We start from the raw sequence: 24,431 nt of genomic DNA, 5'->3' as shown, positions 1-24,431 counted from the left end.
GCTTTTATATCTAAGCTGGTCAAGAATACAGTTTTTCAGTTGCTAAATTCCATCAAACTTCATGAGACTGGAGATAACATACAAAGGATCATAGCTATTCTTACACTGAATTTGGAAAGATGCTAAGGACTATGTGAAAGGAGAATTAAAATTAAGGCTCCCATCATGAGCAGATGCTTACAAGGGAATTTTAGGATGGGTGTATTGGGTTTATACACTGTTTCTAGGGAGGTACCATTTTTTCCACCCATTTTTAGGATTTTGTTTGTTCAGCCTATTTCCAAAATCTCACTTCAGGTCATCTGAAAAGCTAAGAACAGCCTTCCTTCTGTTTCAACTTTCCTGTTCTTCCCCATCAGGTTTTCAAGCAGATGTAGTGGGACTAATTCTCAGCAACCTCAGTTGCTACTTGATGAAATTATACCCAGCATCTCCCTTACTCAGGCATTCTGCCAAGAGGAGTGATGAGCCAATATTAACACCACTCTACCATGACATCAGGAGAAATACAATGGGGAGGAAAAATGTCCCTGTTGCACCTGATCCCATAGTAGTCTAATGGACTGTGTGCTTTGATTTTACTTATGTATACTTAATGGAGAATAGAGATTGAGTTGGATGTGTGACCATACTTTAATTAGTTGTAGACAGTACAGAATCTTTTCCTGTTCCTCCCATACTCGTCCTACAATAGGAATCTTCCTGGAAGTGCAGGTTTTTGCAAACAGATGTTCTGACACATGCTTTTCTCTGGATGGCTGCCCATGGTCCATTACTATCATCTGAGAATATTTAGGCTAGTTTCAGAAGAAACCCATCTTGATAAATAGGTCATAGCCCTGAGACAATCCAAGAGCAGCAAGTCTTACCTGTATCCTGGGTGATGGCTTGGAAGAAGGGGCAGCTGCTGACTGATTTCGCCAAGGCAGCACTGGGCAAAACCACTCAACTTCACTGAGGTAGATGAGGAACGAGCATTCTGTGCCGTCCACACCAAAGAATGCATAGCAAGGGTCCGACGTCCACCGAGCCCTCATCCACTGCAAGGCAAAGGGGTTGTCCGTCAGGCGGGTTTGGTTTTCTGTGTGCGCGGGTAACAGTCAAGAGATCTTTTTAATGGTGTGTATGGTAGGAAAAGACCACAGACTTAGAAAGACACCGGGAAAAAAGCAAACATTTCAAACATTGATCTTCAGTTGGTCTTTGATCTCTGTGGCCAATGATGTGCCGCTATAAGCAAAGTTTTGTTTTAACGGTAATACAAAGAAAGTTGTGCAACAAGAACGAGTCTCGTGAAGGAGGAAAAAGAATGACAACAATGCAGCATGAGAAGAAACTTTCAGCATGTTCTGTACAGGAGCAAATTTTATTCAATATACCCTGTGAAAGCAAACTGTGTTTAAAATAGATTACATTCTGATATGTATCTGCTAGTGTTATGTTCTTATCTAAATGCAGAGGAGATGCTGCCAAGGAGCTCAGGATAACTATATCAATTCATTGTTCACAAAGCTTATCTTGCCTTTTATTTCAGTCAGTACTATCAGAGAAAAAATAATCAGCTTTATAAAAGTTTGGATTAATTTCGCCAGGAAAAAAAGCATGCTGGCTAGTAAGTTTCAGAAACAACTAGGTGAAAGATAATTGCTAGCATTAATATTCTATTGCCCAGCAAGGTAGAGCTGCCATCCCTGTGTTAAAGAAGCAAAAATTTAGCAGGGCCCTCAAAAAGTGACTTTGCATACAAAGCAATAAGCATAGGCTCCTCTGTGTAGATCCATCATCCTCCATAATTGCTGGTGCCAACCTCTTCCAAACTTAACTACACAAATGAATCCACTCAAGAGACAGCCCTCCACTCCCAATATGTAAAACACACCAATCATCCAGACAGGAGATCGAATTACTGCCACCAACAATTAAATCACACTTAAAATTTAACCCAGGCATGAACAAAGACAGCAAAAATGAATGCTGCGTAACTGGGAAAATCTGAGTAATGCAATGGTTGTGTCTTGTTAATCTATCAGTTAATTTATATTGTCAAGTAGCTGGATCAGTAGCCTAATAGCTGAGGTCCAGTTGGGGAGGAGATAACTAGTTTTAACTTGTGTATGTGCCGTCCAGTCAGTGTTGACTCCTGGTGACTGTCTGGACAAGTCCCTGCAGTGTTCTTGGCAAGGTTTTTCAGAAGTGGTTCATCCTTGCCTCCTTCCTAGGGCTGAGAGAGAGGGACTGGTCCAAAGTCACCCTGCCTGCTTTGTGGCTCAGGCAGGACTAGAACTCCTGGTCTCCTGGTTTCTAGTCTGGTGCCGTAACTTAAGCTAAAACATTGTTGTGCAGCTCTATAGAGCTGAACACATCCACTTCTTGTGCTGTAATCCAGCCAAGGTTCTGTACTTTGTTAAAAACAAAACATAAGGTACCTGAAACTCCTCAGGCCAGAGATGACACTCTAGATTAAAAATAAGCAAGATGATAAATCCATGTTGGTGCTATTTTTGCATTGCTTATGTGTGAATAATTAACACTGCTGTAAAAGCTACATCCATGCATTAATCATGAAAGGCAAGGCAACCTAGCTGCTATGACTTGAGAGCAAGAAACATCTATCCTCACTCTCCCACTCTCAAATGAATATTTGTTCTGTTTTTCATTAAGCTAGCCTGCTTCACTGCTTGATCCTTTTGAATATGGAGTGTAATATAGTCTTCTATTTCAACACTGCATTTATCAGGGGAAAGATAAATTCTTTCAGGTGGTAACTTTTGGAGGCTTGCATTATCAAATGGAGGAGGAGGAGGAGGAGGAGGAGGAGGAGGAGGAGGAGGAAATGTTACATTCAGTACATTTCAAGTGTTGTCCTATATAGTTGCAATAACCAGGATAATCTATTGTTTTGCATTACCAATGTCAATTTTAAGATGTAATTTTCTAAAAAATAATAATAAATGTTTCTTCAAGTTATTGGACCCTAATGGAATTTCAAATCTCTTTCTAGAATCTTCAACAGTATGGTTTATATTATGGCTGAGCTGAAATGTGTGACACGCACACACTCATAGTAAATGACAAATGATTTCAGCAGTCTTTGGGTGGGAGTGAAAGAGAGTAAATTAACTGCAATAGTTAATAGTTATTGCATTTCCTGGAGTCTTGGCAATTAGTGAGTGTCACTTTCTGCCTTTCTAGCAGGCAGAGAAAGGACAAGAAGTCTGGGTTTAATGTGAGGGTCAGGGATGGAACGTCAGCATGAAATCCACAGGTAGCCACATCCTGAAGAAAATCAGAATTGGGACATTCTTCCCACTGCACAATTTTTGCCTGCTCAGAAAAAAAAAATGACACTGATAACCTGGCACTGCCACTGCCACTGCCACTGCAGCTGCGTCAAAAAATAAGGGCTGGATAGGGAAGATTGACCCAGTAATGGTAAGAATACCTAGATTTTAGATTGTCTTCTGGAGTAAATGATCCCCAAATGCTTGATAATTATTCAATACACCACTATAAAACAACGCCCAATAAATGCAAAGCATGCAGAATGATAAAACAGGAATAGGATATCTGTAGTGCCATCCATTTAAGGGGATGTCCAATGAACTTTCATCCTAAAGTTCTTTATTTATAGATAACAAAGGAATGGATTTGTGGGTATCTGACCATAAAGCCTAGGCTAGAGTTGTGAATCCACAGCCCTGGGCCTCAAGCAGCTCTCGGTGGGTGCCTATAACTTCCCTAACCCTCCAAGTTAGTGATTGCCACTATTCCCAATTTCTCAGTAGCCCAGTGACTATGGATCAATTGGTGTGGGTAAATATGTGTGGTTGTGTGTGTGTGCCTATGAATGTACATGTGCAACTCCCAAACCAGTTTGCATGAAGCCCTAAATCTAAAAAGGCTGCTCCTCCCCACCCCATCCTTCTTCCCCACTACCACTAGTGATGTTCCCAGGTCCAAAGTATATGTCTGGTGCCAACTTTACCAACTAGGCAGATGTGCTATGCTTCCAGGGTTTAGAAAAAAATGAAGTGATTTAATCATCACCAACACAAGCAGTTATAACCTAATCCTGAAGTCCAAGAATCTTTGTATAGCCTAAGGTCTATATTATATATGGAATTAAAACATTTAAACCTTGCCCTATGTTAATAGATCAGAGGATAGATAGAATTTAAAAACTAGTAAAACAAAAGAACTTAATAAAAACAAACTAGAAATCTGTGGGTCCTTTAGGAATGGTACAAACTGTGAGAAGGTGTGGGGAGGCTGAAAAGAGGGTTACCTCCCCCCCACCACCTTGTTTTTAGTTTGGCAGATCCTGTCCTTCTGGCAAATTTTAATTCCCATTCAATAAGAGAACAGACCTTTTCACTGATCCCAACCAGAATATGATTTTAAATCTTGCATACTCACCTCCACTTTTCCAGAGCAGTCAGGGTACCTAGGATCTCTGGGCACTTCACACTGGTCCTGTCTGCTGTCTATGGCTATAGGAAAGAGGGAGGTGGGTTAGTTACAAATTTGGAAGATGGTATAAACTGTGGTTTCCTAACATAATTTCACATTATTGAAACAACCAAACCACACTGCCCTTTGAAATAGCTTGTGTTCCCCCACATCCAATATAGATTATTTGCCAAGGGGAAGATGAAGCAGGAAGGGAGGCAAAATATGTTTAGTTCACATTTTAATGTAAGCAAACCAAATTCAAACTCCCTGAACTCATATGAGTAGTGGATTTATTTATTTATTTGCTCTTCCCCAAATATTATTCTGCAGTTCTTCAGTTTAAAAAATGTACAGAAATATACACACATATATAAATTTCAGCTCCAGACTCTGCATTAGCCATAAGACTATTCTTTTAGGCATAATTTTCTCCCTATTGTTGGGAGTCTTGATTTTTATTGTTAATATACTGTATGCTTCATTATGAAAAGCCCTTTTTTTCAAGAGTGAAGTAGATGGTTCCCAATCTCTGGTTCTTCCCCACTTTTTAACCAAATAATCATAATTTATCCAAAAGCTCTGTCATAAGGCCATGTCATAAAGCTCAACTAATCTGGAAGATTTATTTATTTTTTTTTATTTATTTAATTTGTCCCCGCCCATCTCCCCACAATGGGGGACTCTGGGCGGCTTACAACACACATGATCTACTATAGGATGCAATGTGTCTTAAATATTGAGATTCCTTTTCTACCAGTTATTTTTCTGTTCAGTGTTACTAAACTGTATATATTGTATCTACAAAATAGATTGAACTGGCTTTATATACGCTAAACTCCTGCTTGGAGACTTTATGCTTTTTACTGGAAACCACTTCTAATTCCTTCATTAGAGAAATGGCAGCTGAAACTATGGGAGCACGCAGCAATCTCCAAAATACTTCATACATGAAAAAACAAGTCTAATATTAATTTTAATTTAATCTGAAAACAATTTATGGAATATAATCCTGTGCATGGCTTGCTGCCACATCCAAGGTTTGGGTTCTCTTAAAATAAGGGTTTTAAACTCTTTAATTTTGATTGTTTATTTTATTTATATAAATATCTTAGCTAATCTAACATTTGGCATTCATAACAGTTAAATATAACAGTTTTGAATGTGACAAAGTGTTAAATTATCACACAACTCTATTTGTATTTGTTTTAAACCAAGTTGATACATAAAGGTAAACGTGAAATGTTTCTTCTAATGGGATAGTCTGGATTTTCTTCTAATTATATCTTACATACTCTGCACATTTTTCCATGTAATATATGTTTTTGTAATTTCTGTGTCTCTTTCTTTTCCTTTTATTATCTATCGTCTTTCTCCCTCTCTCTCGTTCTCTTCCAGTCCCAACCTTCTGGCTTTTACAAGTTCAGAAATTTGTGTAGCACCTGCAGCATCCCCTTATGACAGAATTTAGGGCTCAAGAATACTGAAGCTGTTAAACCTTTGGTTTTAATAGATAATATTTGGTTCAGGCCTCATAACTAAGTTCAGGTAGAGAGACAGAACATTCTCCCCATCCAGATAACTCTACACTCAATGGGAAGAACTTAATTTACAATGCAGAAATCACTGTGACTCACACGACATGTTCCGCCTTGAATTGTACAATTCCATGAATCTTTAAAAAACTGCTTCCTTTCATTGTCAAGAACTTTCATGAAGCTTAAAGGGGCAGGAGAAAGAACATTTTTTAAAAAAAAATCCGTGCTATATTTTTAACTCCAGTGAAGCCTAAATGGAGGCATAGCAAGTTCCATGGCTTCTCTTTATTCAGTTTCTTAAACAACACAGTAGATTAATGGTTGGCCCAAATTTCATTTCTAGCAATTGGCCATCCTTGAAGATTGTGCCTACTGGACCCTACATTTCTAACAGCATCTTTAAAATCCCTTCAACATATAGATATGTGCAAATGACAGCATAAAATTATGCAAGCAATCAATTAACTTCCAGGCCATCAATGAGACAATTACAATAGCTAAAGGCACAGAAATCTTCTGGAGAAGATAAAATGTAAACAAACGCTGTTTCTTTGAGATATGCTCCAATGTGCTATACACAGCTGAATGGAGACCTTGCTCATACTTGTCTTACTCAGACAGTCATTCAACACTAGCCACAATCACACCATGATTGCAGTTCCTTGGTATCTGACCAAAGACCACAGCAAGTTCCAGAACACATAGGTTTCTTGGAATAATCAATTCCATTTCAGTTAGAAGAAATGTTCCCAAGCTTGATAATTTCCCACTAGACCAGCAACCTTATGCACACCCTCTGGGAAAGGGAGGCAAACAGGAGAACAGTAAGACTCCAGGGAGTGGCATCAGTCCCAACTAGGACCTGGGCTTCCATAGTGACCCATTGAAGTGGATCCACGTGCAACTGGACGCACCAGAGTACATCTGCCTGTCCCCTCACAGCACACTCTTAGCACTGGCCCAGCAAGCTCCACTTTGGTGTGATCCATTATTCATACAGGAGAAAGCCAGCAAGGCCTTTATCAACTATTTATAATGTGCTTTATTTGTTTTCATGAACAGTTTTCTGAAGCCTATGCAATTATTCATGTCCCTAACGTTGAATAAGGTCATTGCTACTCAGCTTTATTAAGAACCTGATTTGCAGATTAAAGACTGATGTTAAAAACTGATATTAAAACAGCAACAGGCTATAGTTTATTGGCTTCTTTGCATCTCTCTTGTCTGGGGAGAGATGGGAGCCACAGCCATTTGGAGCTACTGCTGGGCAAAGAACGTTGAGGGAAATTGTCAATATTTAATATTTGAGGGTCAACACATGATAGCTTGGTTAGCCAGGCAGTCATAAAGTGCTCTTGCATCTGCCACATTAATCATCATAATGAAATCCACTGGCAATTAAGTCTCTGATTCAGGAAGGCAAAGGCTTCATTTCCAAGTCCAGATGATAAAAAAGCTCTTTGAAAAGCAGAAAAAGAGGAAAAAGAATGTTCAACTATCAGGCCGTGAATGAAACCCTAATTTGGGGACAGTAGTACTGTATAACGTAGTAGGGGGACCACAGTAGACTGTTGAGTTGGTACTAGAAGGGAAACCTTTCTCTACACCAGCCAAGAGCTGAGTATTAGGGCAGCAAACATTTTGGGATCAGTTGTAGTAAGAGTTGTAATAGTTACAGTTTATCCATTTAGGTTTCCTCTATCATCGTACCCCAACATCTTCAGCGGAAAATATTACATGATGTCCAGAAAAGGGCAAGGCTCTTTATATGCTATATAAAGTAACGAGTAAATGTTAAGCAGGAGGGAGGGAAGGAAGGAAGGGCGGAAAAAGATTGGCAGTTGAATTTCAGATGTAAAAAGGCAAGGCACTCAGATGAATTGTAAAGTCTTGAAGCACAAGTTGCATAACAGGGAATAGTAAAACTATAATTAATAATAGGTCAGTGTTGCAAAGTTGCCACTCAGGCCCAGGTTGGGGAACATTTTCCAGGATGACATTCCCCCATTGCAAGGGATACATACTTGGCAATGTTTGGGGAGACCAAAGTAGCCATCTCTGGTTTGGCAACCCGGCAGATTTTCATTCTGGCAATATAGAAGCTAATGGAATTAGTGGAATGTTCTAGTATGCCCACCCCTTAGAACCACCCAGGTCTTTGCCCCCACAGGGGAGGGGGTGAGATAAGCACATAAGGACATAAGCAATGCCCTGCTGGATTGGATGCCTGGCCCATCTAGTCCAGCAGTCTGTTCTCATAGTGGCCAAACAACTGCACATGGAACCCCATTAGTCTCCCAGCAGAAGGCCTTCAGAGTATTGGTGTAATCACAACAAAGCAAAGCACAAATAATTTTATTTATTAATGCTTTTATTTTATATGACCGCCCATGTTCACCAAATAACTCTGGGTGGCTAACAAGCATAAAAAGAAGAACATACCTATAAAAATGATGGGATCGGGGTGGGGGAAACACCAGGTAAAAAAATCTCAATCACTTAAGATAAAGTCATAAAGTGGGCTGCATTAACCTCCTGGCCCTAAAGCGTGAGAGAAGAGTCAGGTTTTTAAGGCCTTCCAAAGGACTAACAAGGTCAGGACTGGCTGAACTTCAGAAGGGAAGTTGTTTCACAGGACAGGCACTGCAATAGTTATGTCCCTGAAGGTTACACTGTTTTGCAGAGGAGCTCTGAGGCATTCCCACACTGACAGATCTGGTAAGATGGACAAAACCACTAGAGACAGGCATCCTGGACTCATGCCATGTAGGGGTTAATAGGCAATAACCAGCACCTTGAATTGCTCTCAGCATCTTCAAGGGCCACTAAACCTCTTCTCCACTCCCCAACAGCAACTGGAACCAGCCTTGGAGGAAGGAGAACCACTGAAGAACAGTACCTCCCACTCCCAACACCCTAAAGATATAATTGCTGATAGTATTGAAAGTTGCTGAGAAATCAAGAAGGGACAGGAGAGAGACCCCAAGCCCCTCTTCCAAATAAGGAAGGTTGAAGTGTTGAGCAGAATGCAGCAATATTCTTGTTGTGCAGAGTGTAGCAATACCTCTAGGAAAGTGTGTGTCCAGGAAAAATATACATCAGCATGAGAAATTTATAAAATGTAATGTCCATTTGTTCTTTTGCAAAGAAATCCAGCCAGAAAATATATAGTAACTGGTGTTTATTGATAAAAAATGTAAAACTCTATAAAATGTAAATAACATATAAAATATAGGAAAATCTTAACATGAAGATCAGATCAAAGTTGTCCAGAACCATTGACTCCAGCACTGGCTTCCCAAGAAGAGGGAACCCATTACTGGCTTCCTTCAAAGCAGGCAGCACCATCTCCTCCCCAAAAGAGGCATTCATCACAACCTGGATCTAATGACAGCTTCCCAGAAGGCCTTAACCAATCAGGAGGTAATTGATCAAACCACAGGTGGCAGGACTCAAAGTTCTACAGATGCTGTCTACTTTCTCAAGACCAACAGGCTTAAGCTTTCCCAAGGTAATTGCGCAAGCCTGTGCCTCAGCCAATTCCATAGGGACCTGCACAGCCCTAGTCCAACTCTGAGCAAATCTAAGTGACATTACCCAACAGATGCTGAAACTCCTTACAACAACTCTGCAGAGGCTGTCATATTCCCTACACAGAAGGGTCACCTGAAACAGGACCACTGGCTGGCTATCTGCAGACACAATAATAGTACAAAAATAAACATATTTGTCTGCTTTTATCACAAGACATTGCTAATAAAGTTTACCTGTGCCCAGTCAGATTTGTCTTGCTCAAGGCATCTCTTGCCACTTCATCTCCCAGAGTGCCTCTGGAGACACTCTAGGGAAACAATCTGGAGACAATCCTGGGGACTCTTCAGGATTCATGCACACAGAGACTCCACACAGGTGGGATCAAATCCATGGCTGCCATCGCATACTCATTTTATGCAGCAGCTGAGGCTTCGGTTGAACCATGCACCAGAGCTTCAGGGATTACTCCAAGTTCCCTCTGGAACCCCAACAGGTCCATCAGATGCCTGGGATAGACCAATCAAACTGGTCCTCCCTCCATGCAGCAGGGGGAGCCACAGAGAACCCCAAGACTAAAAGGGAGTGATCTGTCCATGACAAGGAACAGATGACTACATCTCCCAATTCCAGGTAATGTTGCTACTGCCCCAAGACGAAGACTATATGACCCCCCACTATGAAATGAGCCATCAATAATTTGAATCAGGTCCATGATTGCTATGAACTCCTGAGCCAGCTCATATACTTGGTCTAAAGAAGGCAAATTGAAGTCCCCCAGAGCCATACATCTTGGGAACTCTATCACCAGCTTTGCCACAGATCAAGCAGCTCAGATAGAGAAGCAGCCACATGACAAGGAGACTGGTACCCCTGCAGCATCCTCATCAACTTCGCAAAGAGTCTCACGTCCAACCATCTCTGGAGCAGCACCCCTGGAAGCCCAGAACCTCTTGGATGGCAATAGCCAGACCCTTGCCTGATGCCACACCTGAAAGCCTGGTGGGCACATTTTTGAGATGCATTGCCTCATCTCATGCCCAACCAGGTTTTAATAATGCATACCAGATCAGCCCTCTAATCCATGATTAAATCAGTGAACATTAATGTACTATCAATGAGAACCCACAAAACTTCATTTAGGATGTGAAAAGAGACATTGGCTGGATTTATACAGTACATGATACTAAGCCATGAATTTTTACCCATAGTTTATTGAAAAAACCTCAGTTGATGGGTTCAAACATAATACTAACTCACAATGGCTAAATTTATATATTGTATCTAAGCACGCATACACAAAACCACATTATGTCTTAGTGTTGCACGGGAGCCCAGACATGTTCAATGAAGTGGTTCAGACATCAGTGAAAACTGTGTGGGAAAGCACACTTTTTCCCTCAAGGCATTAGCACATGACTTCTCTCGTGAAGGCTGGATTATTCTGGAAGCTGCTAAGATGTTATTCATTGCATGTGCAGGATTTTGTAAAGACTGTTTGCAAAAATTCATTTTATTAGGAAGATGTTAAAGGATATACAGTAATCCCCAGACAGAATGTCAGCTCCCTCCCTGTTGACTTTCTATCTCATAGTTAAGGCGTTTCTCTTTCAGAGGACTTCTGGGGATGGAATACAAGGCTATCACTGAGGGTGTTGATGGATGGGGTAGGATTGTGATTAGTTTTGATTATTCTGGGTTTTTTTTTTAATATATTGCTTTTACTCTTATTTATTGTAACAGGAACTTGTAAGCCACTCAGTGTCTTTGGATTATAGCAGTACAGAAGCCTGAGTAATAAATAATAAGTAAATAATGAATAAGCACACCACAGAAAAGCTGCCCTGGATTTAGATACCACTAGCTTTAATACCAGTTAGTAGCCAGGGTTTTGTGGATAGAGGCCCCAAATGCTACTAGTCCCAAGCTTGATAACCCACAGCTTAATGCTGAAGCCTGACAGGATGTCTGTGACAACCACCCAGTTTGGCTCCCATGGCAAAACCAGAAAGCAGAGTAGTTGCTATAGACGCTGTTGACTGACTTAGAATGAAAGTCAGCCTGGAAGAGGAGAATAGCAGAGGCATGGGCCATGGGGAGAAGGAACAACAACAGAAAGCAAAGTTGATGAGTCCACACGGGATTTAAGGCATGTGTTTTAATGGTTCTGTTGGGGCTCATTTTCTTTAGTGGCTTAGCAGGAAACAAACGGAATCACTGTAGCATGATTTCCCCAGGATTATGCCTTTTAGCATATTCATCCACTAAAAGGAGGTGATACACACAGCAAGTAATGCTGAAGAAAGAAGTAGGACGAAGGTGTCCTCAGGATATACATCTGTTGCCAAGGGGACGGGCTCGCTCTCTCCTTCCTTCCTTCCTTCCTTCCTTCCTTCCTTCCTTCCTTCCTTCCTTCCTTCCTTCCTTCCTTCCTTCCTTCCTTCCTTCCTTCCTTCCTTCCTTCCTTCCTTCCTTCCTTCCTTCCACCATGTTGCTGCTGCTGACTTAGGAGTTGGCTTGGCAGTTTTAACAGTGAGAATTACAGCTCATGATATTTGACGCTCCACCTATCAACAGCTTTGCAGACAGTAACTCTTCCATCCCCAGCTGAGTCAAATGAGGCCAATGTTAAAAGGTTCTTCTCTTCTTTACCTCATCCCCACAAAAGCTGCCAAACAGAACTGAATGTGCAAATGTCTGTGGTGTAATTTCCACAGTTTAAAGCCATGTGGAAGGGAGATACTATTATGAATGTTCTTTTCACTAATATTTGCACGTTCCTATCTTTCAAGTCTATAATTAAAATATGCCTATAACAATTTTGCTGTAACTATGTTTCCATTCATCCCTAGTCCAGATTGCCTGATTTTAAAAGATGGATTAGTGCTTCTGATCTGTACAGAATCTGGACATGAAAGATGTTGACTTCTCATTACACTGATAGCCATGTGATGGCCATACTCTTAAGCATGAAGTGAAATGTAAAGGACAAATAGCTTATAAATCACAGCAATCAGAAAGAGACTACCTATGAACTACATTAGGAAATAGAATGAGCAGAATAGATGAATGGCTGATAATCTCTGTGTGGCTAAAGGAGGAAGGTAGAGGCATGTTATATCAACCAGAAAAGAATAGAGGCCCTCAGAGTTTCCTTCAGCGAAATGCCATATTGCTTTCTTCTCATGTAAAGTGCACTGTTTGGAGAAAGTTTCACTGATGGCCCAACCAGGTGGGTAGATACTTAGAATTTAGGTTTGGTTTTGTTTAAATTTATATGCACCTTTATCTAAGAGGCTAGTTACATATCTGCATATTTGCACATGCTAATTCATATGTAAAGATGCAGGCATAAATACCCTAATTTAGTAGAAACAGAAGACATCTCATCACAGTTGGGAAGATTGACCACGTCTGTGTGCTGCTGATAGGCAATTTCAAGCCATCACTTTCCTTCCCACCTTTGACCGGAGAGCTTTTCAAATAGAGAATTGTCTTCTGGATTGTAGAACTTACATTCCTCTTTCTTGGATTCCACTATTTTAAATCATGTCTCTTAAATTGGCATAGTGGCCCAAGACATGGTAGATTTCCTCCATGTGAGAACATTACACCTTAATGCTTAACCCTAGAGTTTGGGAAAAAATAAAAGGTATCCTGGGCCTACACAGAGGAACTATAGCATGAGAGTCTCAGATTCAGTTCATTCAGTGTACTGCACAGTAAATAAAGATTCCAGCTCCAGCCCGTTCGCTTCACACCTGATGGTGTTCTTACATTTTCCATTTAGGAGACTGTTGCGAAGAATCTGATCCACCTTCACTGCAATGTCTGAGACATTCTGAGCAATTGCTTGAATCCTCTCCATCAGACCAGCTGCTGGATGGAACCTGGAAAAAAAAAGAAGGAAATATAATCCATGTTTCATTCTTGGTGGGCATCCCAGCTTGTCAGAAAGAGTAAAGAGGGCACTCTGTTCCTGAAACAACAATTTTTCAATGCAGAAAAGCCAACTGCCAGAAAAGAACAGCTCTGACAACCAGAAGGATATTGGACCCAAATTATGGATCTAATTTGCTGCCTGTAGGAAGCGTCTTATATTTGGAGGACAGTAGAACTGGACCAATGACCAGTTTCTTTCTGGCCGTGCCTTCATCTTTTCTAAGCACTCTTTTTTTCTTTGACCAATCTTCTCTGAATTGCTTCCTCCCACCCCACTGATAATTTGAATGTCATTCACCAGCCTCAGGTGGCTTCATTTTTTAAAAAAATATATATACACTAAAAGCCACTTCAAACATACATCTGAGAAAAGGTAAAAGCCAGAACTATGTGCTTGCAAACATATGCTCTTTGGTACACTTGCCAGGAAGATATGACCATATTGACTGAGTAGCCAATAAACTCAGAGTAGCAAAATTGAATTGGCTTCCATGTATCATGTGAAACCCACTTGCTACCCCAAAGAGGGGTAAGCACAGCAGCCGTATTCCAATGGCACACTAAGCCAGAATCCTGTTCACGATTTGTCCACACTGAAGCTTCATAGAGATAAGCACATTTCAATACCTTATTGCCATTTTCTTTTAGGCTTACTGAGTTTATTATATGTTTCCTTTATTAATTCAAAGTAACTTTTATATCCCACTTTTCGATCACAAAGAGGCCGCAACATTTCAGTGTAATATCTGGCTTGTATCTTTGGACCAGATCTATGAACAATTGCTGCCAATTACATACCATCCTTCATTTTAATGAAAAGGAAATGTGAGTTATTAACTCACTATGCAAGCAATGGTTTTGCAGCCCAGATCTGGTGGCCTGAAGCTTGTATTAATTTCATTACATATTGTATTTGCAATCTGCATATTTGAGATACCTATTGCTGTCTCATGCATTGCTTGGCCTCTTTAGTTTGATTTAAAAATAAATATTTTTTCAACTATCAGAGAACATCAACCAACCCTCACCACCCCCCTTTTATTTATAGCAAGATTTTTTTTAAGTTCACTGCATAATGGGTTTCTTCACTGCCAGAACATCCACAGGGGGACTCAAAAAATATCAAGATGGTGGCTGAGACCACTGGTCACACGGTTATGACTGCCATCTTGATTTTTCCAACATGCGTCTGCACCCATGTGTGTGCCCACACACACCTCTGGTAGATGCCATGCTTTGCCCAGGAGAGGGGATGTTTCCTGTGTATTTGCAGAGCAGTGAAGTAAGATTCCTGTTCTTTGTTTCAGGGCAGTTCTAATATTGGAATAAATGCCATACTGACCTCAGTAAAGATAATGGTTCAACTATCTTGACAATGATGTTACAATTGTCGTGGATCCAACAATATTTCCCATGGAATCTCACAACAGCTCTCAAAATGTGAACTGGCAGTTTTGATCTGAAATGGCTGTCTGCACCTCAGCAAGACGGCTTCAGGAGGGGGGAACTATTGAGATTATTATGAACTTGTATAATTAAGGCTGCAACTTTTATTTATGCACAAGTGGTTTAGAAATAGCAACCCAGAAACTATTCAATAATTTGCAAGGGAGCTGTAGGGGCTACTTTAAAGTTCAAGTACTCAACTGTAAAGCCTTATTGATGTCTTACTCAGAAATGTCCCATTGTTTCACTGGGGCTTTCTGCCAGATAACTGGATGTTTTTTTCCATTATTCTTTAAGGATGTTGTGGAAAAATGGGCACAAACTGAATAGTTTCAAAGTATATATTTGACTGTATTATAAAATTAAATTTTGAGTGGTTTGTTAAAAAAAAGGGGCTGCATCCTATTAATAAGTCTTAGGGCAACTGTATTATTTTTAACTTGCCAGATATAATACTAATGAAATACTGGATATTGCTTCGAAAGGCTGCAGTCCTACTTGCCCCCTTTCCAGGGTGTAAGCCTCACTGAACACAGTTATCAATAAACAGTCCTAAGTAGGAACGCACTCTAAGTACTGTAGAAACCACAGCTGGGAATGCTGTAAGATATGTAAATGAGGGAAGCACACATTTGCATGTTCACAACAAACTCAGACTGGGAGAATTTTTATTTTTCTCTCCTTTGTTTCCATTCCTTTTCTTTTTAATTCAGGGCTTCCTTTATTTTATCCGTGCAGACAGCAATACCTCAAGCCATGGATATACATTTTGGGATGGGGGGACATGGCCCATAATCCTCACTGGGCGGAACTCCCATTTGGGGCTGGGCTGCCAAGCCAGCTGGTGTCACTAGACACCCACAAGCACCAATCCGACAAAACATTTTTGGGGTGGTTGAGACACTTTCAGTTTCACACAGGGTCTGGCTCTGCCAGTTCTCCACACAGCACTAAAAACACAATTTCTATAATTTTGTCTTTTTACCTGCTGTACGAAGGTGTTTTTTATTTATTTATTTATTTCTATTTGTTTACTACGGCTCATCCCTGTCCTAACCCCCAACCTGCAGAAATTGACCAGTGCAGAATAGGCAGCTTGAAACATTGGTGCTGAAATTCAATACTAGGAGAACCCAAGGGTTTTCTTCTCCCTCCCCTCCCCTCCCCTCTCCTCTGCAATACCAACCTGCTCCTGTCCCTGCAAAAAAATTAAAAAGCCTGTGGAGGGACTCTTTCTAGATTTCAGGGAGAAGGCAGAATTGCTCAATTGGAAAAATCAATTTCAGCTCATCCCAGCTGCTCTTCTTGGAGACATTTCTCAGTTGGTACATGGGATTTGAGTACAGGAGAAAGGAAATAAGTTATCATTACTGTCTGAGGCAAGGAATAAGACGGCATCTTCCTTCCTATTCTTAGGTCGGCATGGGAACCTTTCTTCAACCCTAATGATAAGGCAGTGACCTCTGCTGAAGGCAGGCCGTTTTAGGCAGTGCAGAACAAGTCCCACATTACCCCATCCTCTACTGTCAAGGCTCCCTACTGCTGCCCAGAACCTGCTGACTGACGTGACTGCCTCCATATGCCTAATAGCAAGGCTGGCCTTGAATACCTAAACTTGCCTTTGCTCATATAGCATCACTAGAGATTTTTTTTCTTCTTTTGCTTCCAAATTGCTTTCACTTCTACTTTAACGTTGAAAATTCCTTGGGCATTATTGTCTGTAAAGGCTGGGGGGGGGGGGGTAATTGAAGACATCTCTCCCAACACTGTACTTAGGGTGTCTCAATTTCCCTAGTTTCCAATGCATTAGGCAATGATTGCAATGCATGTGACCACCTTAATCCACCATCACATATATAAATGGCCTGAAGACAGCTTTTCAGAATCAGAATCTGGCCTACAATGTTCCTGGGCATCTCATGGACCAGCAGAAATTGTCTGTCTCCCATCAAGCCAAACGCAGCCCACCAGCCATATATTGTGGCTTGCCAGTTGTTTCTCTTCCTAGGTTAGCCTTTGCAGTTCCAGCATGCAGCAATACAAGGAGATTCATTTTTTCCCTGTATTGGCCATCATATTGTATTGGCTATCATTGGCTGATAGGCTGTGTGATAAGCCACAAGCAATTCTTCTTCTATTCCCTGTATTTCCTGTAACAGGAAACTGAAAATAAATAATAGCTTATAGAAAACCTGCAACACATTCCCATCCATCTCAACTTTATAAACTTCTACATATTAAAAGAAAGCTACAGGACAGGGAAATAATGCAGTGAGGAAGGCAAGGGCCAAACAACTCTTGAGACTTATTCCTTATTTATATAGTTAGCTAGTGTGAAACAAAACCTCTACAATATGGATTTCAACCAAGGTAGACCTCTTAGCAGAAACAAAAGTTAATCGGATCTCTGTATGAACCCACAGGATATTCAGCCCTTCCTGTAACTCTTCCGCAGTGCTGCCCTAATTTGTCTGAGCATTTCAATTTTTTTATTTGTATGCTTATTTTTCATTTTATTTTTTTTACTTAATTCTGTGTTGCATAAGTTCAACAAACTGAGATGGATTTCAGTTGTACAAAGGTTGGATGGACTGTTGTAAAATTGTAACAGGAATTGTCCTAAACGCTGGAATATCAGTAACAGTTGTGCAGATAGGCAAACTTCAGTAAATGAATTTGGACATGGCACAGTGCCATAAGTATCTAAAAAGTTACACCTCTACCTATCCAACTGTCAATGGTGCAAGACCGTAAGACTGAAAGGTTGGCCATCCCCAATCAATGGAGTTCCTCATGAAAACTAAAGGGTTTATGCTTCTTAACAGGTTGATTGGAGGAACACAGAATAACAAGCATAGCTTCAAAGTATAGCATTTACTACAGGGAGTCTGTATGGTTCAGTAATTAATATGCTGGCCCAGTTCTACAAAAATCCCAATTAAAAATCTCAGCTTAGTTGTGGCTTTTCTGGGCAAACTGTCTCTTACTTTCCCTTTTGTAAAAATAATCCAATCATTGTCTACTTTTCAGAGTGGCTTTTCTGAAGAAAGACCTGGACAATTCCCATGAGCTTAGTAGACTATGTGCTAAATGCTTCTTACACAGGGAAGCAGATGCCACAAATTTCCCCCACATCCTGCTTCTCTGAGAACAAACTGGGGAGGGGCACTTTGTTCTAAGAAACAAAGAAGGCAAAGGTAGATGAAGAAGTTGCACCTATTACATAGGGAATCTAAGGGAAAAAGAATAAAAATGCTAAACCAAATTCTATTATTCTGGGCACCTGACTATGTTTTGCATAGCTATCTTGAGTGCAGAAGATGGTTTCTGTTCCAGAACAATAGTGAAGCTTAAAAGATTGAAGTCTAACTTAAATAAAACATAACAGGAATGATGGATTAAAATGCTGAAGACTTTTTCCAAAGACCGGCATATATCAAATGACATTTAACTGCTTCTGGGTTCCAGTGTAAATTTACCAAAGGAGGAAAAGAAAGGAGAATACAAGCTAGAAGGCACGTCCACGCTATACTCTCACTGGCTGGGATGTTTGCCGATCTGCCTGTCAAAGTGCTGTTGTCCTGGCACCTTGTCCATTACCTAAAATATTCAGTAGGGTTAGAGTTAGAAGAAACTACATTTCTAATAAAATGTAGCACAGAAACCTGCATTTACCAAAAGCCATTCTGATGGGCTCCCATTTGGCAGTTAATTTATGGGTTGTGAGCAGCTACGTTAGTCCCCTTATCCTTTGTGACTGCCAGCCCAAAGCCATTCTATTTAGGACGCTAAACCTACGGTAAGGAGTAAAAAGGGAAGAGAGTAAAATTAGAGTAGGGAATAAGACACATTTCCTGTTTAAATTATATATGGAAATCCCTAAAGCTGCGATCTTGTGAATGCTGGCATGGCAGTAATTCCCATTAAACTCCCTGGAAAATTGCTTTTAAATAAATATGGTCGGAATGAAAGTGTAGCTGCTTTAATTGTAATATAAAAGGCTAGAGTGATGAATCCCCAATTACACCTGTTTCTAAAAATCTTTAAATAAAGATCATTCTGTAGCTATCTTTTTACACTAAAAAAAAAAGCAGTGAAATTACTAAAGAAAACTTTCGTTTGACTATACATAAATGAAATCCTTTGACAATAAACAAGATTATAGCATATTAAAATCCTGTGGAATCATACTACGTAAAATATTAGAATGGAAGCTGATTCAAGTTTGCTCAGCCAGAATGTTCACTTGAACAAGCCATTTAGATTTACCTGCCATGTACATGGAAAAGCATTATCAAAAGTATGCAGTTCAGTAGCATCTGCATGGATGTGGATAGCTATATATGGATATGAATAAATATGGAATTGGCCAATCATGAATTTGGAGTAACATTCAGATCAGTGTTGAGACTATAAACTTTCCCTCAGAATGCATTTACTATTTCCACGGAAACATCTGAAGTGGAACTCTGCAGAAGATCCTACTTCATCTTTCCATATATTGTGACTCAAAGACCATTGGGACTAAGTATCTGGAGTGTATGTCTAAACTAACTAACCAGAGAATAAAACTGAAGGAGAATATTTTTGCAAATAAGCCAAACTTTACAGGGCTATCTTGAATTAACTGAATTTTAAAAATGTCCTCTGATTTCTAGTCCTTCTATTTAAGTGTTAGATTGGTTCCTGAACAGATCAATGAACTTGAAGAATGGAATTTAAAATACCCCAAGGCGAAACCAAAACCCCGAAACCTCTTTACCTCTGGTTTTATGAATCTTCACAGTTTGAGCTCTTGATTTAAAAGCCTCTGTCTGGCAGCAACTAAGGTGGTTTATGGCTGCTATTATTGACCATTCATATTATTAGAGGGAGGTGGAGAACTAACTCCACCTCCCATTCTACCTAAAATCATAAAATCAGATTCCATTGCAAGAACTGAGCTATTGCAAAGAATTGGAGCAAGATGATATCTTGTATCTGGCATTATGTATGCCAGCAATCCTATTACCACATACTTATTGGGACTTAACTATTGAGCTAACTGGTATTAGGTTCCCCCAAAAAATAAAAAAATAAAAAATCAAATAATCAAAATTGTCTTCAGCAGGGAGGAGACTTTTTAGCTGAAAAATGAGTTATCCTTCTAATGAGGCGTAATAGTCAAGTTTCCCATCTACTATAAAATTGCTGCACTCAGTTAAGTCTTGTTTTACTTTTTTTTTTTTTTGTCTGCACTCAGTCATTGCTGACCCTGCAGTGACTGCTTGGACGAGTCCTTTGCAGTTTTCAAGGCAACTGTTTTCGGAAGTGGTTTGCCAGAGCCTCCTTCCTAGGGCAGAGCCCAGCTGGCGAGCGCAGGAGGCGGGCTTTCCGTTGCTTCGCGCCCTTTTCGGGCGCGCATGGTTTTTCGTGCTTACCGGCAACTGCTCCCGACTCCTTTTTGCAAGGCGCCGCCAGCATTTTTCCTCCCACTGGAGTGAGAGTACCCATTTATCTACTCACGTGAGTTTTCGACCTGTTGGGTTGACAGGAACTGGGGAGGAAACAGGAGCTCACCCTGTTAACGCGAAGGCTGGACTCGAACCGCTGAAGCGTCGACCATTTCTGGTCTCCTACTCAGGCAGAGTTCTACCAGTTTTATTAATTGTCAGGCGTTCCTTTATCAAAAAGTATTAACTTGGAAACCAATATTTGGCTATTCTGCTCAAGCACTCCTTCTGTCTTTTCCAAATGAGAATGTTGCATCATATTAAGGGCTCTTCTGGAACGTGAAATGGGCTGAGGATATTTCTTTGGAAACAGATTTCAGCATTTGATACCAAGAAGGCACAGGAAACAATACTCTCTCTGCAGCTATTTCAGAGTCACACAAGAACTTATAATCTCTGGTGTCTTCCTTTGCATTTACTCCTAAAAGAGTTGCAAAAGAGAGCCAGTTTGGTGTAGTGGTTAAGATGTTGGGCTAGAAACTAGGAGACGGTGAATTCTAGTCCCGCCTTAGGCATGAAAAACCAGCTGGATGACTTTGGGCCAGTGGCTCTCTCTCAGCCCAACCCACCTCACAGGGTTGTTGTTATGGGGAAAATAGGAGGAGGAAGGAATATTAAGCATGCTTGCCGCCTTGAGTTGTGCATGAAAAAAAAAAAGGCAGGATAAAAATCTAAAAAAAGTAGTTTCTCGAGACAAGTGATAAAACACACATCTGGAGCCAATTTCTTTTACACACTTATCCATCCTTTTTCAAATAATTTAAAGAAACAAAGGTTGGCCAATGCTTTGGGAGACTTAGATATGTATATCTGTTGTCTTAACATATACAGAAACATATGCAGCTTCTAACTGCACAATTTGCACAGCCTTCATCAACCATCCATGCCCCACCATGGACTAAAATAACTTTTTGAAACCATATTGGAGACTCAAACTCTAGGAACAAGATTCAATTCATGTGCAAGAATAAGTTGCTCCTCCTAACATAGAGATCCTGTCCTTCTGGCAAAGTTAAGGTGAATATTGTAAGGGGAGTGCTCTGTCCCTGAAAGTTCAATGTCCCTGAAGTCTTGCAACCTCCCAGGTTCAGCGCAGCTGTCCAGGCACACGTGGACCTATGCTAGAGATTGCAAAATCTATCATCAAGAGATCACAGTGGTCCAGAGGGGCTTTCAAACTGGCGTAGAATCCTCAGGTGGAAGTGCCCCATGCTCAGATCAAACCATGGTCAAAACCATGCTTGAAATATGATTCTTTACCTATGGAAGTTCTAGTTGTGTACAAATGCTCCAATCTGGATTGATTTTTTGCTGGCCTTATTAAGATCTATCCATTTCTAAAACTATAAAAGGCCAATATAATATTGTTTGCAGAATTGTAAAATTCTGGTTAGTTTGAGTATTTATGAGTGTTCTTGGCTGCTATTTTCATGTTATTTCTGTTGTTTTTAATTCTGGTTGTTTTTATTGTTTGTTACTCAGTTTTAACTGTTAGCCACCCAGTTAATCATGTCATGTATATGAGATGGGCAGCCCATATATTTATGACATAAATTAAATCAATCAATCAATCAATCAATCTCACAATGAAATGATCATACACAGACACCCATAAATGCAGCTGTCATTATTTCAGTTTCTGGAAGAGCTGCTTGCTTGTCCTGTTAGCACATTTTCCTGGTGCATCAGCAAACTGGCAGTAAAAAAATAATAAATGATGCTTGTTTATAATTTTTTTCTGAAGCAATGATATAAATCCGAAACATTCTGGGAGTTTGCCAGCTATTGAAATTATAGTAAATTACCATAGCTTCTTTCAAACGAATTTTTCCCTGGATCTTAAGAGCATTTACTAATAAAAATATAGTACTTTTATTCCTGGGTATAAATATTGATTTTTTGTTCTTTTTCTTTTTAGATGTATATTTCTGAGTCTTGATTAAGATTCAGCCCACATGGCAGTTTATAATCAGTATTTATCACACTTGAAAAACTCCCAGGAATATGAATGTTTCCCAATAGCACATCATGTTCGGTATAAGACAACTGAGAGTTGACTTTAGAGCGCGCACGCACGCACGCACACACTAATTCAAGTCTCCATTCTCTTTGCTTTCCTTCATGCTTGCCGTTTTGCCACTTTATCTCTTTACAAGATGCTGTGTCTTTATTGCTTCTTGCAAAATGGGCATGCCAAACAACGGATCTTTCTATTTTTGCATGGTCTCCTAAGACAAACCCTCTACACCCTCAGTCTAACCTGGTATTCTGAGCAGTTCATTGCCAAAAGCAGTGACTTAAGTCTATGACAAATATCACTTGACATAAAATGGGTACTTTTAACACGGAAGATGAGAACTGCAGTGAAACTGAACCGCTATAAAGAATGTACACCATACATTCACAAGTCTCAGGCATTGTGTTATCTAACCCATATCCTTTGCTTTCCTAATTAGAAAACGAAAGGTGATTTCATTTGCAGTGAAGTAAAAGACTAAGATCTCACCATGTGAAGCTTTGAAATGACAATTTAGTGTCAGAAAACATATAGGTTAGAATGGTCTTCTAGGTTACTTGGTCCAGTCCCTACTCAGCTCAGGACTCCACTAAAATGTCCCCAAGTTTCAGCAAGGGAAAATCCACCATTTTCCTAAGAAATCTTTACTGAATCTTGTCCTGCCTTGATTGCCACAGAGATCGGATCTAGCCCCACATCACACAACCAACTTTTAGATATTTATAGACCATTAACATGCAGCCTTTTCATTTTTTTTTATTTTTTTTTTTGCAGGCTGTATGTGTCGAAATCTCTTCTCTGAGCCACAGGCATCTGCCGCTAACCTTAGGGACACCAAAATGACGAAAGAAGTGCTGCAATATCATGAGGCGTCACGGTGTCACGCATTACCGTGGCACAGAGAGATACATAAGTGATGGATTTTGCTTCATGATATTGCAACACACATTTTCTTCCTTGTCCCCCTTGATCCCCCTGGGGACCCCTGAGCTCTGAACCTACTCCAGCTTTTTCATGTTCCATTTAAAATACTGTGTCTGAAACTGGACATGGTGCTCCAAGTGTGGTCTAAACAGCACAGAGGGCAGTAGAAGTGTGATCTCCCATGCCTGGATCAGTCCTTCTTTTCGCATCACACTGCTTGCAGTCCAGCCTCCTGGTGGTCACCTAGATCCTTCTCAGACGCAATGCCTCTACTGGTTTGCCATGCAGCCAAGGACTAGAACTAAACTGCTCTTTATAAAGTTAGAGCTCCAATGTTATACAGCTTGTAACCAGTCAAAATATTGGGGAAGGGAGACACACAGAAAAATAAGGGGAAGTTAATTTGGTCTCTATATTTCAACTAAAATATAGGGGGAAGCAGAATATGATTAAGGAGGCAGAAAATAATTAGGGTCAAGTTCTCCCCCCAAAAGACTACTGTGTTATACAGTACCTAATGGACTGAAAGCACCCCTAGGTAAAGCTGTCATGATTTGCTCCAATCCGTGATAAAGACAGTGAACTGAATCTCTTTGGTGAAGCATTTGGATTTGCTGGAAGACAGCAATTCAAGTTCCACCTCTACTATGAAATTACTGACTCGAATCCATTTTAAACCATAGTATATCAAATAAGCCGCATATGGCTTATTGCACTAAGCCACAGCCATTTATAGATATGTTTTATTGTTTAGCATTAGGTGTGAATCAACCTACTGTGGTTATTTCAAACAAATTACATTTTAGTGTTAAACAGACAACTTCTTTGCAACTTGTGTTGCACTTTTTCAATGGGTGGGGCCAGAATTTTCAACCCCTTCTTCATTTTTTAAATTTTGTGGGGGAAAGGTCTTTGTGTAGTATTAAACTACATTAAATGAGTGGAGGCTTAATTCAATTATTTTACTGAATTCAACTTACTAAATTGCAATGGAAGGTCTTTGTGTATTATTAAACTGCTTTAAGCTCCATGATCCTGAATCAGCACAGATTAGCTGGGACTTCTGTGATGCCTATCCCAGGACACTGGGAA

General features: G+C 40.2%; 1 protein-coding gene across 1 annotated transcript in view; it reads right to left on the bottom strand.

Annotated features, from left to right (window-relative positions):
* MGAT5B (alpha-1,6-mannosylglycoprotein 6-beta-N-acetylglucosaminyltransferase B) overlaps positions 1-24,431 on the bottom strand; it is a 222,826-nt gene that overhangs the window by 94,771 nt on the left and 103,624 nt on the right. Inside the window, exons 4-6 of the mRNA XM_088134743.1 lie at positions 13,296-13,408; positions 4,417-4,490; positions 870-1,040 (exon numbers count right to left, since the gene is read on the bottom strand). Coding sequence (XP_087990869.1) covers positions 870-1,040; positions 4,417-4,490; positions 13,296-13,408 — 358 coding nt within the window. The remainder of the gene's footprint in view (positions 1-869; positions 1,041-4,416; positions 4,491-13,295; positions 13,409-24,431) is intronic.

Source organism: Python bivittatus, unplaced genomic scaffold, assembly GCF_059951505.1.
Source record: "Python bivittatus isolate LINGU-HERP-01145 unplaced genomic scaffold, Pbiv_v1 ctg000080_np1212, whole genome shotgun sequence".
NCBI classification, from domain to species: domain Eukaryota; kingdom Metazoa; phylum Chordata; class Lepidosauria; order Squamata; family Pythonidae; genus Python; species Python bivittatus.
The sequence above is the reverse complement of the archived record's forward strand: the minus strand, read 5'-3'. Positions and strand labels throughout refer to the sequence as shown.